Here is an 18,196-nt window from a genome sequence, read left to right as displayed (position 1 = left end):
TGCTTTTAGAGAGAGATTGATTATGTCAACATTCATGTGGTCCGATGATGGTGAGCCACTCGATGGCACTATTCCTTGACTCGGTCTAGTATGAACCTATTGGGCAAGGGATCTACACACTGTTGGTTTATCAAGCCAATTATAAGAGCACAGAAGGGGGTGTCATACGGTTTGTATACAAGAAGTTCACCTGTCAAAGAGGAGAGAGAGAGTATCAGAGAGTTGTATACACCAGAAGTGTGTATAGACTTTTCCCTAAAGTTTATGTGCATAGGACCTTGATGGCAATTAATAAATTTACGGACAAGAAAATCAATGCAAGATGCATTTGTGGGTGATTCTCCACTGAATAGAATCTAGGTAAGGAGAGATCGACCACCAAGTCTGCAAAAAACACCAGGGGATTTTGCGGCTGAGGATAGCGGTGACCATGGTTGCAGAATCGCTTTCAACCCAAAGCTTATTAATACATAACTCCCGAGCTTCCTTAGTGCCTACCAAGAAGGTCGCAATCTCTACCATGAAATTAGTTCCCACCCCTTGAAATGATGCAAAACATCTAATAGGAGTGCCAAAGTGGTTCCGAAAAATCCCACCAACTCTTGTAGACCTTGGATTTCCTAATGAGGAACCATTGATGTTTAACTTCCACCACCCTGGCGGTGGTTGCCTCCACCTCACCTCCACTATATTTTTTGCTGGCGATTTGGAGATAGCAACTCACAGCTTTCTAACCAGGATCAGGTCTTGAACTGATTTAGCCTTCACCTCATCAATACTGGCACAGTCCGAGACCTCTCTGAAACACAATTTTACCACCTGTTGAAATACAATCCCACCATGGATGAGGATCCATTTTCCCTAATGTATTTTAAAATACAAAACATATCAATTTTAAGCAAATAATAATAATAATAACAAATACATAACAGATGTACACGAGTAGAACCACTATGGCACACAATACATGAACTTTCCCATCTGTTGAGAATATATATTATGTCTTCCAAAAATCGCTACCTATGCAAATTGGATCATAGAAAAGTACAAAAACTTTTGTGACAATGGCTAAAATATATATTATGTCTTCCTGGTACACCATAATTTATCCACCCAATCTTGCAACGACATGTGGAAGTTTGAAGGCCAAGGAACATGTTTAGTCCAAGATCCTTCTATCACATGCGTGGTAGTTAAGTCGGTATGGACACGTCAGAACCCTAAACCAATCGGACTAAGATTGGTAACTGCCTACCAAGTGCAAGAAGATTCCAAATCCCTGGAAACTATGAGAAGATCACTCCTTAGCAGGTTTCCTTATCCGAGCACGATTCAACCAAGGAAAGCCAACTGGCAAATCTATGGTAAAAGGAAAGGGATTGGCGGGGGGGGGGGGGGAGAAACTTGTATAAATGGAGGCCCTAGTGCCCATGTAAAAGAGAGATAGAATCAAATATTGAAAACTCTGAGATTAATCAATTACTCAAGGGAGAAATCAAGAATCCTTGAAGGGGAGTCCCTCGTGTTCATTGTTATTTCCTTGGTTCTCCATTACTATTTTCCATTATTAGTTCTAGTGTTGCCAAAGTGGTTCCGAAAAAAAAAAAAAGAGAAAGAAAGGTTTCTTGAACTGTTGGTACAGGAAAAAATATATGTATTTAGGGTGATTAATGCTTGCTTGCCCCATTATTATGAAGTCGAGAAAATCCCCCCTTTACTGATCTTGATCCCCTCTCAATATCATCCGAATGCCTTAGCGGTGAAGGTATTTTCCCTTAACCATGGCTGAAGGAAAACTGTTCACATCTTATTATATGTAATAGATGTAAGAAAGTAATAAATTAAAAGGCAAAAGAACACTAATCGATTGTGTAGCCCCTGCACTAACGCGGTAGCTAATGAAAGTGCACACAAAGACATTGGTTCAGATGCAATTTACAATTTTAATAAGGACTGAATGATCTTTTTAGGCACAAAAACTTTGGTTTGTATCTAGATGTAGAAACCATTCTAACCATGCGACCAGTTGGCGTTATTTTTTTTTAAACTAAATAAAAGGTGGGGATCTTCAAGTTGGCAGTTTGGGAAAGAATCTCATGCCCTTAACATTTCAACAATAATCCACACGTGGTTTAATTAAATAGATATCAACCCGAGGGAGCAGTTTGGGAAAGAATCTCATGCCCTTAACATTTCAACAATAATCCACACGTGGTTTAATTAAATAGATACGAACCCGAAGGAGCTATTCGTTTATAACATTCATGGGAGTCAATTCCTCCAATTAGGTTGGCCAATAAATTAAAAATAAAGTAATCAAAAAGTCAAGAGGAACCAAAGATACGATAACTATATGCGTATCTGAAGTGATCTTTGGGGACAGAAATTATTTTTTTTGGGAAAATTACGTATCCCTCCCCTGTACTTGCCTTAATTACACGTTTCTCCCTTTAATTTTCCCACCTTACATTTTAAACCCTTATGATTTATGGATAGGGGTGTCAATGGGTCGGTTCGGTCCGATTTTGGTTTGGGTTTTTTGGTTTCGGTGTGGCTTTTAGAGAAACCGAGACCAATCCAATAAGAACTTTTTGATTTCGATTTCGGTGTGGTTTGGTTTCGTGTCGGTTTCAATTTATGATAACGGGTTGATATCAGTTTGGATTCGATTCGGTACTGGATTTTTTAATTAAGTTGGATTCGATTTGTGCCTATTTTCTTCTCTTTCTCTTTTCAACTACATAAAATATTTCATTAGCCACACACATAAAAAGGAGATCAATGGAACAAGCATTGTTACAAATCAAATTTCCTATTTTCATAATCTCATACTTATTGATTTGTAATAATTTATCTTACAACCATAAATTTGCTCACTAATATTGAAATCAATTCAATGATTCATAACCTTATACTCATTATTTTCTTATTGGTTTCATTCGGTTTGGTTTTTGGTTTGTTATCGGTCGGTCCGATTTTCAATCGGTCCCGTCATACCCCAATCCAAAACCAATCCAATAAGAATCGGTTCGGTTCGGTTCGGTCTCGGGTTTTTTTGGTCGGTCTTAACGGTTCGGGCTAAGTTTTGACAGACTTAGTTATGGCTGACGGTGTTAGGGTGCTGTTAGTTAATGATTTGAAAAGACTATATTACCCTTGTTCTAAAACCCCACAAGTAAAATTACAATGATATCCTTTTCATCATCTTCAACCTTAAAACACCAATTTCTTTCCACCACCACCGCCATCACTACAGCCGCTGGAAATTTGATTAATAACAGGACGCCAGCGACTTGTTGATCTGCTACTCATTCCAATGAAATAGACCATATATAGCTTACGATCTCAAGAGGAAAAAAAAAAAAGGTTTTTGTTTCCAGTGGGGATTTTGCCGGTTTTGGGGACAGAGAAAGGGGGTTTGATGACGAAGAGTTGTGGAGTCCTGATTCGTTGGAGAAACAGAGGAAGGAAGTCGAGAAAGAGTAACCCTATTTCTTCTGTAACATTTGAGGGTAGTTTCTTCAATTCTGTCCTCTTCTCTCCAAAGCTTTTCTTCACTTGGAATCATTGCTTATAATCTTTTCCCATTTTTATGTTCTCAAAAAGCCGTCATCCGAGGAGTTCCATTTTCTTCCGTTTGAAGGAAAAAAAAAAAAAATCAAATGTAAGTTTGCTGTTGAAAGCATATTTCAGAATATATAATTGGACTTGCAGCATGCAAGTTTGCTGTTGAAAGCTCCCAAAAGGGTTTGAATCTATGAGTTTTTGGATATCCAGGTTCAGGACCAGATCAATCATGGGCATGTTGGGATGTTAATCAAGCTCTCAAATCAAATGTAATCCCTTGGAAGAGGAAAGATAGTTGTTCATATATGTCTTGGCCGATTTCTCTTCGCCGCCCGAAGCTCTTGTCGTCATTCGCAAGGAAGTGCAAAGCGATAAGGACAGTTACTGAACCACCAGATCTTGAAATTGATGGAGAAATCTTATGTGGGATACACACTGTACCTGAATAACCCAAAAGAAGGGTAATAAAAATGTGAATTTATACATGATGACGTGGGTGGGGGCGGGTGGGATTGCAACATGAAGAAGAAGAAGGGTATTGTTGGGTTCAGAAAAGTTTGATTCAATGTCAAAATCAGAGGTTGCAGGAGCATGGTGAGGACGAAGTTGCAAGAGGAGGAAGAAGACGAAGAAGGGTAAAAGGGTCATCTCAAAATTACCAAGGGTTAGTTTGGGCATTATAAAAAATCTAACTACGCCACATCAGTACTTAACAAACAGATGCTACGGCAGGGGAGGAGGAATTAATAATTTTTTGAAAACTACAGGAGAATCGTATGTAAGGTGGGAAAACTAAGGGGAGGAAAGTGTACTTAGGATAAAATACAGGGGAAAGGTACGTAATTTTCCCAAAAAATTTTTAAATAAAAAAACGTCTCTATTTCCATTCCATACACACAAGCCATTGATCTTAGAACCAAACAAATTAGCACCCATGTAATAATAATCCAACTTTCCAAATAAATATCTGAAAATTATATTCTCATTAAAAAAAGTATCTGAGAATAAAATAAATATTTAAAATTACCACTATTGGATATACCTAGGGGTGTAAACGGATCGGATTTGTTTCGGATACAAATCGGATGTGATCAGTTTCGGATATTTCTTGGTCAAATACGGATACCTCTGAACGGATTCAGATGGAGACCGAATTCGGATTTTCGACCATCCGTTTACATCTTTACCTTGTGTAACCCGGACCTTCCTCCCCCTAGCGGATACAATTCACTCTTAATCCATATCTCTTAGATCATGATTCTTTTTTCCTCATATTTTTGAACCTGTTGAATCTTCAAAAACCCTCAAGATCATTATTTACCTAATTTTTTATTATTAAATATTCAGATTTTTTTTCGAATGGATTTTTAGTAGAGTATTCGGATTTTTTTTCCGGATATCTCTAAACGAATACGAATGTCCCTAAATGGATACAGATGCAGATTGAATTTGAATTTTCGATTATCCATTTACATCCCTAGATATACCTAAAACTGGGTGAATTTATTTATTCATTTTTTTTTTATGAATGATATGTTCAACAAATTAAGTGCCAAAATTACAAGAACACTCCAAAGGGAGAAAGGGAAAGGAGGAGTGCCAACCCAACTTGGAAATGTCACTAGGGGATTACAAGAAGGAAGGAGAATGGACTGCTCCAACCAACTAGACATAATGAGACGATTTTTAAAAGAAACTGGAACAGCTAAAATATCACTACACCCAAGCCTACAATCCTATATTTGCTGACGAGTCCTTGACTTACCAGTCTACGTTTTCAGGTGTCTATTATACCAAAACATGATTCACATTATCACTCCCTCTCCAGAGAAACACACTCATCAAGGACTCCAACTAATGGGTAGTGGTAGAAGGCAGCCCAAATGCTTGAACCAGTAGATTTAAGATGATTGCATAATCGTCTGATGGGTATGCATTCTCGTATGATAAAAATAATTGTTTTTATTGATTTAGAATGCGAAATCTACGTAGAATTCATACCAAACACAGCCCTAATCTCTATTCTCTATTCTCTATATCTCTTTATGGGGCACTTCATCACTGTAGCAATGTATTGGGAATGCATGCATGGTCCTCCATCATCCATACTTAACTAAAAACTTGTCTCTATATCCCTACGACCCTTATATTGGCATATGGGTACCACTGGTCGATCCCTTAGTCAAATCGATAGCCTAATACAGGAAAATTTAAACCCTTAAATAGGGTATTTGCTATTTTCTTCCCCAATATTTTATGAGATAATTTTCCCTTTCAAAATAGATCACTTTAACAACTTAAAAATATTATTAGGAAACTTTCCAATGGATTAAATTCTAATAAACACTCAAAGAATCAAAAGGGGCTTAAGGGTTTACCTTTCGAAGCTCAAAACCCTAAGTGGAGAGTTTTTCCTTGGTTCTTGTTGATCTCCTCTTGATCTAAGAGCCTCTTATATGTTTTGATACTTGAATGTCCAAGCATTTGAACTTCAATCCCTCTCTCTCTAAATTCCAAGTGTTAAAACACTTGAAATAAGCTAGTTTGGCTTTTGTAAAGTCAAATTTTGGCGCAACCAATCGACCAGTTGGACAGCCGACCTAAAACCATTACCAACCAATCGGACAATTTTTGACCAGTTGTCAGAACCGGTTGGATTGGTTCCCAACTGGCTCCATCCGATTGAACATTGGAACCAATCGGATCGACCGGTTCATGCTTATCAGAATCCCTTTGTTGACCTTTGCTCATTCAATCGATCGTCATTCGGCTGATACACATCCAAATGTTCTGATTCTTTTTCCTCTCGAAAATTAACTCGATTGTCTTTATTTTTCATGTTTTGAGATTTCCCAAATTCTGACTTGATGGTAAGGGAGAAGGCTAAGGCAAGTCCATAATCTACAACTAAAAGAGGAGGGGAGGAAGAGAGGGGAGCCTTTTTAGCACAATATGCAATCTAGGAGAATCGATCCCTTGACTCCTAGAGGACATGCACTCAACTTGCAATGCCTCCAATCAACCTTGTTTGCCAACTTTAAGATGACCCTCTTTGTGCTTGTAAAGAATCCTTTAAGATCCGACAAGAAATCTCTAATCTCAATCTATTCTCTATTATCCACATATCACTTTTTGGGGCATTTCGTTACTGTAGGAATCTATTGGGAATGCATGCTTTTTGGGGCATTTCTTCACTGTAGGAATCTATTGGGAATACATGCATGGTTGCATCTCCTTTTCATTTCTGACGTTAACCTCATAAAAGAAAGAAGAAAAAAAATTGATGTAATTTTATAGAGCTATCACTGAAAAATAGACCACATAGGTGTGTGTGAGGAGCAACTCATCCAAAAAAAAAAAAACGGTTGCACGGGTCAGTTTGTTCACTTTAATCTAATAAATCGGCCCAAATTAAGGCGAAAGGCCAGCTTTTTAATGATTCATGCATGCGATAAAGGGCAATGCATGCTCGGATCGTGGCATCACATTAGAGGTGCAAGTTTGGTCCTGTCGGTCTGAATCTACCCTGAGCCCAAACAGGTCTTGGGCTGAGATATCTTGGCCCTGAGGGCGAGTCAGAGCTGAAAATTTCTAGCCCTGAGTCAGGGTTGGGTCGGGTCAGGATTGAGATTTCGGCTTGAGCCTGGCCCGGTCCAGCCCGATCCTGTTTTAAGTTATACTATTAAATATATATTGGTATAATTTATGTATCATAAACTTTAAATGTCACCCATATTTTGTTATATAATATATATGAAAATAATAAGTGATATAATACATTTTATTTTATTTTATGTAAAATTGATAATTTTTTCCTTGGCCCAATCCAGTCCATGCATCTACCTTCTCCCTCCCCATGATCAGGGCCAATTAGGGTCAGCCCGACCCGACCCTAAGGGCAGGTCAGAGTTGGATTTTCCATACCCTGAGTCAAGGTCGACTTAGATCTGGGCCCAACTAAGAGAACTCAAGATTGAGCTAGGGTTTTATAAAGCCCAACCCAATCCGACCCTGTTGCAACCCTACATCACATACATTATCTATACTGCAAATTATCCACTCTCTTCTTATTCCTTCCTCCCACGGTTTCTCAATCTCTTTCACCCGCACACAGAGAAAGAGAATGAGAAAAGGAGGAGAGAGAAGAAGGCGAAGGGTTGTGTTGTTCAATTATTTTTTATATTCTACTGTGTAGCTTTAATAAATTCGATCGAGATAGATGAAAGATAATATGTAAAAAGACAACATATGAGGAAAAGAGAAGGGAAAGAGAATAACTTCAAACGTTGGATGGTCGCTTCACACATTAAACATCAAAGAGAGATAATAAAAGAGAGACAGGTCTCTAATGTAGTTAGAAGTATCAAATCAAACAATATAAGTAGAGACGTAAACGAAAATTCGAAAATTCGTATTCGATCTGCGTTCGTATTTGTTTAGGAGAATTCGAATCCGTCTGAAACTAATCGGATATGAATATGATAATCCTCCTATCCGATCAATTATTATCCGATTCTTTTACTAATCCGACGATAATAAAATATCTGAAATATATCTCTGTGTCCATCTATCCTTTTAAGTTACCTTATTGGATTTTGTTAGCTAATTTTTATAATTTTATAAGTTAAGATAATGTAATTCTTTTTTTATATTTTCTATTGGTTTATATATATTGTTTTATGCAATGTGATACATGGAATCACATATGTATGTGAGAAAATCAAAGACTAAGAAGAGTAGAAGAAAGGGTAGTTATTCTCAAGTCTCAACCCTAGCCCTTATCATAAAAATGATAAAGATGTCAACGGATAGTCGAAAATTTGTATTTGATTCGCGTTCATATCCATTTAGGAGAATCCATATTCAAACAATCACTATTCGGAAACAATCCGAATCCGTCCGAATATAATCGGATACGAATATGATAATTATGCCACTATCTGACCGAATTCGATCCGTCTACATCTCTAAATATAAGTAGGGCTGAGTTATTTACATTAATGGTCGGCTGTTGGATAAGCTTGTTAGGATTACAAAATTTCTGTCATGAATCCGTCCGAATATAAACAGATACGAATATGATAATGCCACTGTCTGACCGAATTCAATCCGTCTACATCTTTAAATATAAGTAAGGCTGAGTTATTTATATTAATGGTCGACTATTGGATAAGCTTGTTAGGATTGCAAAATTTCAGTCATGTGGTAGATCGAATGATGTCCAAATTTTGTAGATAGGTAGACCTCAAGATCCCCAGTTTACATGTTATGTTTCAGTTCAAACAGAATTTGTCAAGTGGCAAAATAAATATTGAAAAAACAAAAGACTATAAGAGGATGCATAGGTATACGAGGGTAGCTGAAAAAAGAAAATGCTACAATGCCCATACACAAGAGATTCTGAGTTCGGTATACATTGTTGGAATGCATTCTAGGTCGACAATGCATTCCAAGAAATTATACCAAATGCAGCCAGTCTTCCACCTATTATCTTAAACATTTGGACCTATTATTTATTTAATGTATATTTGTCATCTCATCTTTTCAATCTCAACATTTTGTAGGTCCCGAGGACCCCATCCCCGAAGATCTCAACTCTAAATCGTGGTTAGAGAAAAGAATTATAGAACTATACTTCAACTTCAAAAGTGTTGGAATTGTACGGTAGACTTTTTGAAATTAAAGCTGTGTTTGGTATGATTTCTTGGAATGCATCATCAACCTAGAAGGTTAGAATGCATACTAAACGCAACCTGTTCTTTTATTGAATGAGATCCTTATATTTAACACATAGTTAATCCAAATTCCGAAGCCTAGCGTCTCTTGAGAATAGAGCATAGGGTGGCTGCCAAGTTATCTGCTTTCCGTATCTGAATCAGAGGTCTCTCGAGCCTGTGTTTGGGCGGTGGTTCTAAATGCCTATTGGCATGATCAAAGTCGATGATCGTAAGCTATGTCCTCCATCATGATCTCGAATGAAACTATCCATGGAATCATGTACCAGATACTACCTAACTTTGAAGGCTAGAATGCATACTAAAAGTTGGCCCATCTAAAACAATAAACAACTAAGTAGAGTTTGGTGTCCTAAGCTTCTTAATTTGGTGTATTATGAATTTGATAATTACAAAAGTTTCTATTTTAGGTTTGAAAATTTTTACTTCTCTTCCCTTCAATTTCGCTTGCAACCAAAACGGAGCCTCAAGGAAGTTCACAATGAAGAAAAAAGAGATTTTACTTTCTATAACATTACCATAATTTAACAAGAAAGCCAGAAGAACAGTTCAGTTTCGAGTTCTTCACTCTTCAAAGAAGAATATGACTCATAACCTATCTAGGAAAAAAAGTTGACTCAATAGAAGTGACATAACCATCAGGATCAACACTTAGTAGAGATTGAAAACAATGCAAAGCAATCGATTGGTAGGAACCTTTTCTACATGCCCACTTTAAATGCCAACAATTTCCACTGGCAAATTAGATGAGCTCAAATCTTACGGATAAGTAAATCCCTAGGTCTTTTGCTCACATACCAAGTTTTAGCCTTAGCAAAGTTTGCCACATGGCATATTTGAGTTTTGAAAATGAGGTTAGAGTGCACATTAGTTGTTGGAGTATCATGGGCATCATATGGACATACATAGCGATGCATGACATCTCACACCGTCCATGAAGTGGGGTGGTTACTTGCAGGGGTGACCAATCATGCTATATAACCCTTGATTTGACTTGGGCGTAATATGTACGTTCATGGGGAAGGTATTCGTATACGGGAGATTAATTCTCTCATCAACTCCATCAAACAAGGGGTGCAGAGACTTTGATGTCATTTCAGATTGACTTTTATGTCAATCTAATCACATTTATTGCAAGTCGTGCACATGCACATCCATGCATGTTTTAACTTTTGCCTATATTCATTGTTATTATTGTCCATGAGAAGATTTGATGCAAGACATAACAACACTACAAAAGATGCTATTCTAAATATAAACTTTACCAAGTTTCAATCATTACAGTTGAAATATGATTTGATACATAAGAAGATAGACGTAAAATTCTATAATATTATCGAAGAATTATGAAAAGCTCATCTTTATTATAAGTTAAACCCATATTGCATTTGGTCGGATGAGCGTACTTTTGAGAGTACCATTCATTTGACGCTCCATGACTTCATTCGCTCCCCCAACTAATTGTACGCCTATGAACACAACCGGAACGACTGGATTACATCCTAGCCTCATGAGTGATCTCTCCAATTCCCGTCCATTTGGGTCCTCATCAAGCTCATGGACCAAAGGGCTGGCGCCATAGTTGCAGATGAGAGTCTTGAGAGTGTGGCTCATGCAACAAGAGCTCTTGCTGAAGATCACCACTGGCTTTTGTTTGGACAACATCGATAGTCTCTCCATTATTACAACAGATCAAGAAAGAAAGAAAGAAAGAAAGAAAGAAAGAAAGAATAATGAGATAGAGAACTGAAATGAGATTTGGCTGAACTAAGAAAAAACTAGCTTTGGTTTTTGCTGTGAGGAACCTTAGTTCCATTGAGACCTATTTATACAAGGTGGTCAGGTCAGGGTGTATTGCTGCTTTGCCTAAATGGGAAACATTCTCTTTTCTTAATTTGTCCTTTCTCCACCCTCCATTGCCCACCACAAAGCAAATAAGAATGTTATTTTTGAGATATTTCGCTGGATTCTCGTATTAGCTAGAGAGCATTTGATCATATCATGAAAAGAAGGAATCACAAGTTGCAATAAAAATATTTAGCAAATCACTATTTGTGGATTTATGGAATGTGACTAATGTGGCTCATGTGACTACCGTACATTTCTTTTGAGGGGTAAATTACATGTCACCCCCTGGTTTTTAAACGAAACTCAGATCATCCCTAGTTTTTGAAAAAACTCAAATCACCTCCTCTATAGTAACGGTGTTAGTCTACTGTTAGTTATTGCCTTATTGGTGTGAAAGAACTATTTTACCCTTGTACTAAAACATTAGAATTAAATTTACAATACTACCCTTCCTTCATCTTCAACATTGGTCAAGGGTAGTTTAGGGATTTAAATTTATTTAACTGACTGACATCATCACTTAACAACATAAAACTAACGATAGGGACTAATTTGTCATATTGGGGTCTAAACCAAGGGGTGATTTGAATTTTTTCAAAAACCAGGGGGTGATCTGAGTTTCGTTTGAAAACCAGGGGGTGATGTATAATTTACCCTTCTTTTAAATGACAAGATCACCGTCTACATAAGAGTTAGGGAAAATTATATGTATACCCCCCTGTACTTTGTTTAAAGTAATAATAAATCCAAAGTTTCAAAAAACACATTTGGATTTTTTGAAAAATAGACCAACCCTGAGTCCCCTTAGCTGGGGACCTGATTCAGGGCCTAAATACCTTGACCCTAACCCTGACCCTGACGGGCCAAGCCCAGCCCAAACCCGCCCTGATTGGCCATGGCCTTGCAATAATTAAATTAAAATAACAAGACTATAGAAGATGTGAGCGAGGAGGCTTGAACCATAGACTTTGGGTAGCAATTGTTTTTTACACAACACAAACTGCCAAGGGTGCTAAGCACTTATTGATAATAATACTTTCTATTTTTTAATAGATAAAGAAATTTCTTCAGGGCCAAAATCAGGATCAGGCTGACCCGAGGTCTCAACCCTAACCCGACCTGACCCTAACTCAGGGCCAGGAGTTTCTAGCCCTAACCCGCCCTCAGGACCAAAAATCTTAGCCCAGGCCCTGTTCAGGCTCAGGGCGAGCCAGGACAGGTTCGGGCCGATAGGACCAACCTTGCAGCCCTAGGTGTACCAGTGCATTTTTTGAAACTTCGAATTTATTATTACTTTAGACAAAATACATGGAGTGTACGTGTAATTTTCCCTTTTATTTAAACTTTCCCTTTTGTTTAACTAGGATCGAGTTTTCCTTAAGTTGTGGAGAAAGGGGAATTCACTGATGGCTTTTAAATGCATTTAGATGGGTGTTAAGGAATAGTGAAAGACATCTTGAACCTTCGATCTCCACCGGTGAAAGAAAACTTTCCCCTTAAATTAATTTGTGTTTGGAAGAGGTTTTGATCAGCTGCTCCTTATACCTATCTTGGGAGCATCTGGTGAGGTGGAAGACGAGTAGAGGGGTTGGGTTTATCCAATTGTTGAAAAAAATAATAAGATTTACATATCCAAAAATGTAGAAAGGGAAACCCAAAAGGAAGAAAAAGAAGTGAGAAGTGGAAGCTTGGAGAGATAAAACAGCTTATGTTGGTGCTAAGGGGATCTGGTTTATGATGTATTGGTCCACACTTTAGACAGATTGCTTATGTCAAAAATCATGTGGTTGGATGATGGTGAACCATCTTGAAGGTACCATGTGTCCTCGACTAGGCCATACCGAACGTATCTTATCATCATTTTCATTTTTTGGATAAGCATGTATAAAGTTAAGGGCAAGGGATCTATAACAAAATTATCCTCTCAGGTTCTTTGTCCGGTACAGTTTCCTAGTGCCTCTAATAAGAGGAGTGTGGATCTCACTTGGGCAGTATGTTTGGGTAGGGGGTAAGATGGTCATTTTCTTCCCCCCTTATGAGAGGAATCGAATGAACTGTACTGGGCAGGGAACCTAAGAGGATAAAGATCCGGGAACTATACATGTTCCTGTGAGGGAGGGAATCTTTCACTCATTTTTTTTTAATATTTGCCTATAAAAGGCCTAGCTATGTTCATTGTCAGACATTGAGTTTTGATAATACAAAGTGATTGATGCATTCTCTTGAACCTTGAAGAAATCTAGCTCATAGAAACATAGAAGAAGAGTTCGAGTTCATCGAAACCTAGAAGAGTTTCTCACTATCCTTGAAAAGTTGGTGTTTTTCTTGTGTTACTTGATTCCTAGAAGAGTTGCAACAACACTCTTGGTGCTACTACAACACATCCTAGAAGAGATGTGTTTCAGTTCCTACTAATCTCTTTCACACAAATCCAAAATTATTTCGTTTTTTTTGTTTTCATTTTCAAAATTCGTCCTTACAGAAGCCCTATTTTCACGGCTAGTTTTCAACATCCTATAATCAGAATCTGAGAAAATTGTATTTCATAAACTTTGTATCCTCATGAGTCTTCTTTCATTTGGATTTAGAGTCAACTCATATCGAGTTATATAAAGAGTATGTTCATTTTCCAAAACTGGTACAGTTCTAGAAAATCTTAAATCTAGGTTCAAGTTTATTAGAACTTATTTTTATCACTCTCTCGATCTGAATTTCCATGGCCTAGCGGACTTTACATCATTCTCCTTTTCTTTTTCATTTCCAAAATGATGTAAGTGATGATATTTTTCTAGACCCACTTGAAGAGAAGTCAATTGTCAACTTAGATGACATCACCCATTCATCATCATCACTTGAACTTACAAGGCTTGTTCACCTCCCATCATCTTCGGCTAAATTCATTTTTAAAATGACATAGAATGGTTATCGAATTATCAACTGTGTTTGGAGCATCGACGACACAAACCATTGGAATAACACCGTTTGGTATGTTTGTTAATCGTTACTTAGAGATGTTTTTACTCGTCAAATTTTTGTCCAAATTAACCATTTTTGGGGACTCCATGGTGGGTACTTGCTTTGTCAATATGCTCCCTCCCTCCCCCCTTCCTCCTTTCTGAGTGTTATAATTTTGACGCTCTATTAAATATATTTTTAATTTTCCAAAAAAAAAAACATTAAAATTTTGAGTTGAACACTTCAACAAAAGTTATTTGTTACTTTTGTTGTTGCTTCTATTCATAACTTGATATGAAATTGTTATACTTTGACAAAACAAACATTCATTGAGAAGACGAAGATGAACAACAATGAGTAGGGGTGAAACAAGGCTGGGCTGGGTCGGGTTTTTTAAAACCCTACCCCAACCCCGAGTCCTCTTAGCTCAACCCAAGCCTGAGCTATCTCAGCCCAGGCCCAACCCTGTCGGGCTCAACCCAGCCCAGCCTGACCTTGATTGATCTTGATCGGGCCAGGCTGGGTCGGGTTAGCCCTGATTGACCCTGATTTTTGCAAGGATCTGGTTGGCCTTGACTTGCCCTACTTTTTGCCATTTACATCGTCTTATGCATTAAAAAAAAATAAGACACATGTGATTGGGTATTGGTTTGTTTCACACTCAATTGACAATTAGACTTTTCTTTGGGTTAAAAAAACTTAACTCAATCTTAAAATTGTAAATATTTTTGTTCAATAGATAATTAGTCGTTTTTTAGTAAACCAATAGATAATTAGATACTAAAAAAAATATTAAAAAATGTAAAAAAATTGCAAAGCATAACCTAACACAGGCTTAGCCCGAGGCCTCAACCCTGATCCAACCCGACTGTAATCTAGGGCCTGGAAATTTCAACCCTAACCCGTTCTCAGGGTTGAAAAATCCAGCCCAAGCCCTGTTCGGGTTCAGGGCAGGCCCGGGTGGTCAGGGTGAAACTTACACCCCTAACAATGAATGAATGAATGAATGAATGAGAGAGAGAGGACACTTATAGTAGAATTGCGTGGGGTTGCGAGTGAGTGGAGGGGATGAGAATCCACATTCTATTATTATATCTATGTATTGGTGGGCATGTGATAAAGGGAAAAGTGTGCTCGGATTGTAGCATCACATATTAAGACATTTGGCCAAGTACATTATCTATATACTACAACAGAAAGAAAGGCGGGAGAGGGAGAGGGAGAGGGAGAGGGAGGGGGTAGAGAGGAAGGTACAGGTTGTGTTGTTCTACTATTTTTCATATTCTAGTTTGTAGCTTTAATAGATTCGACAGAGATAGAATAGGATAATATGCAAAAGGGCAACAAAGAAGGAGAAAAGGAGAAAGGGAAAGAGAATTTCTTCGACCTTCGCTTCACACATTAAACATAAAAGAGAGAGTTCTCTAAGAAGTATTTGTAGGTGCAACGGACGGAGGGTCGTTGAGCGTGCACCCGGGGGAAAGAATGAAAATAGAAAAATGGGAGTCGCCACCTAGATTTAGGGTTTAGGATCCATTAATGGTGCCCCTCCTTCGCAGAAGGGGCACTAAATTAACTCCAATGACTCAATGGATGGTCTGGCCCAGATCTCTAGGTAAGTGTCAAGTTACGGGCTAGGAAGGTGTCAGGCACCCAGCAACCGTCCGGCCGACGATCGATCTTCCTAGATCAAACTCTGTTGTGTACTGTTGTGTTATACATATTATGCACCTAATTAAACTAAATTTTTTTTTTGAAGATTTTTTTATTAACTTGATTGAAATTTATGAACCTAATTAGACTAATTAAGATTAATGTTTTAATCCTAATTACTATCATTAGACTAGATGATTATGTACATTATGCATCCTAGTTAAGCTAATTAATGGATTTTCCTAAATTAGAAAGCCTAATTTTATGGTCAAAAAACATGGCTAACTGTAAAAAAGAAAACCAAGTTTAATTATATCATGGAGAAAGACAATCATTGATAAGCAAAGTAATTCATAGGCCAAAATTGCCAAAATTACGAAAATGCCACTAAAGGGTCAAAATATGTGCAAAGGTATGAAATCATATTTAAATGCTGTAAATAAGCAAAATATGATTAAATAACATTAACATCATGCATTTGGATCATCGAGAGCACATGAAATGCTAAGGAAATGTGGGATGGTAAAAATTACCAAAATGCCCCTGTTATGGCAAACATGTAGAAAATGCATGATAATTCATGAAAATGCTGACTTATGCTTAAAACATGTTTATTAAATGTTAAAACATGCGGCAAAAGTAACAGGAGCCTTTTCGGGGTCCTAAGCAAGGTTTGGTTACAAAATGACCAAAATGCCCCTAAGGGCAAAATGGCAAAAGTGTCAAAAGACACTTAGAATCATTGTAGGCATCGAAAGTGATGTTAAACATCCTAGAATGACTGAACACACCAAATGATATTTCCAGCATGATAGCCTAGGCCCATGTTTGGTAAATTACCAAAATGCCCCTAGAAGGCGCAAATGACTTTGTATGCATATCTATCAAGCATGATGGTCACGTATGCATATGAAAACATCCTAAACCATTCTAAAACAGCATGTCCTGCATAAAAACATTTTTTCCTATTTTTCCATAATTTTTCATTATAATTAGAAAAATGACATTTATACCCCTAAATGAGGTGGGAAATGTATAAAAACTATCAAACATGCATGTCAGTGGATAATGATTCCGTAAAATCAAGCATGATGAAATATGCATTCCATAATTTTTTTGTGAATTTTATGCATTTATATTATTTTTAATATTTTCTGAAATACTAAAAAAGAAGGAAAAACAAAGAAAAATACAAAATCCCCATCACAGATCCGAATTGGATCAAACCAGAGCCCATTCCCACTAATCAAAACATGATCTTTAACATGGTCACAACACTTTTGTCCAAATACCCACCCACATGTTCAGATTTTGCATAATCCGAAATCCTTTACAGGGGCAAAAATATCATAAAAAAAATGATTTGGAGCTTGAGAAAATTAATGAATGTCAAACATAGTGACAATCATCATCCCTGAAAATTTCATATTTTTTTCATTCTTGAATTATTTTTAACATTTTTATAACTGAAAAACAACCTTTGTTGTAAAGAAAATCAAAACAAATACTTAGAAATAAGTAAAAAATATGGAAAAATACCCTTGAAGCGTGGAAGTGCCTAGGCTCAGCTTTAATAACCTTGTGTGACCGTAAATAGTCGCCTGAAACCTTCAAAAGCCGCTCCAAGTGTGGTTGCTTCGAATGGCAAGAATGATGAAGAAGGGGTATTTACGGAATTTTATATCAGTAATGTAGCATAACCTATGGATGAGAAAACCATGGTTGGAAAGAGGGGATAAAGGACTGCGTGAAGGTAATTTTTCACTAATTTTTCTCCATTCCTAGACCCTCCAAATGGCCTCCTATTTATAGGAGAAAATTTGTTCGAGGAAAGGTCTCAAAGACCCTTGGGGCCTTAATGGCTATGGGCTGGCTTGCGTGTGGCCAGGCTTGCTGAGCAGCCTGGGCTTGCGTGTGCCTAGGCCTGCTGGGCAGGTGGGCATGGGTGATGGGCCATGTGTGGCTCAGCCTAAACGGTGGGGGCTTGTCCCCTGCCGACAGTCCAGCTGGGCCGGGTCAGATTGGGTTGACTCGGTTCGGGTCAACTCAGTTTGACCCACCTTTCTTATTTTATTTATTTTTTAATAAACCATTTAAAGATTCCACTTTAAAGGTTCACGTTCAAATGCTAATATCTCCCAATCCATGTGGCCGATTTTGACGCGCCACATATTGCCGCGAAGGTCTCAACCTGTACTTTCCATCCGTGTGGCAGATATGACTAGATTTTGCCTAAAAATGGCACGGATATCGAAGAAAACACATAAATGATATTTCACACCAATCAAGGTCCAAATGATACCAAAATTGTATGAAATTTTACGTGTAAGCATAATATGACCAAATAAAGTTATCCAAATGATATCAGGTCACATCGGGTGGCTCGGGTACCAAGAACCATGCCAGGGGCAAAACGGTTATTTTCACAAAAGTTACCC

General features: G+C 37.7%; 2 protein-coding genes across 3 annotated transcripts in view; both read right to left on the bottom strand.

Moving 5' to 3' along the window:
• The window catches only part of LOC122657787 (acyl-CoA-binding domain-containing protein 6), a 44,071-nt gene extending 34,082 nt beyond the window's left edge, over positions 1–9,989 (bottom strand). The window contains exon 1 of one of the 2 annotated variants that reach the window (XM_043852580.1): positions 9,942–9,989. The gene's annotated coding sequence lies outside the window, so the exon portion shown is untranslated. The remainder of the gene's footprint in view (positions 1–9,941) is intronic. The other variant, XM_043852581.1, reaches the window with a different exon arrangement.
• Positions 9,990–10,673: 684 nt separating this feature from the next.
• Positions 10,674–11,041, bottom strand: LOC122657790 (monothiol glutaredoxin-S2-like). The gene has a single exon (XM_043852586.1). It carries the CDS (start codon positions 10,980–10,982, stop codon positions 10,674–10,676), a length of 309 nt encoding a protein of 102 aa, XP_043708521.1. The 5' UTR covers positions 10,983–11,041.
• Positions 11,042–18,196: the final 7,155 nt, after the last annotated feature.

This window comes from Telopea speciosissima, chromosome 4, assembly GCF_018873765.1.
Source record: "Telopea speciosissima isolate NSW1024214 ecotype Mountain lineage chromosome 4, Tspe_v1, whole genome shotgun sequence".
In the NCBI taxonomy this organism is placed as follows: Eukaryota; Viridiplantae; Streptophyta; class Magnoliopsida; order Proteales; family Proteaceae; genus Telopea; species Telopea speciosissima.
The sequence above is the reverse complement of the archived record's forward strand: the minus strand, read 5'-3'. Positions and strand labels throughout refer to the sequence as shown.

Coding starts and splice junctions, on each gene's coding strand:
- LOC122657790 (XM_043852586.1), bottom strand. CDS start 10,982: ATGGAGAGACTATCGATGTTGTCCAAACAAAAGCCAGTGGTGATCTTC.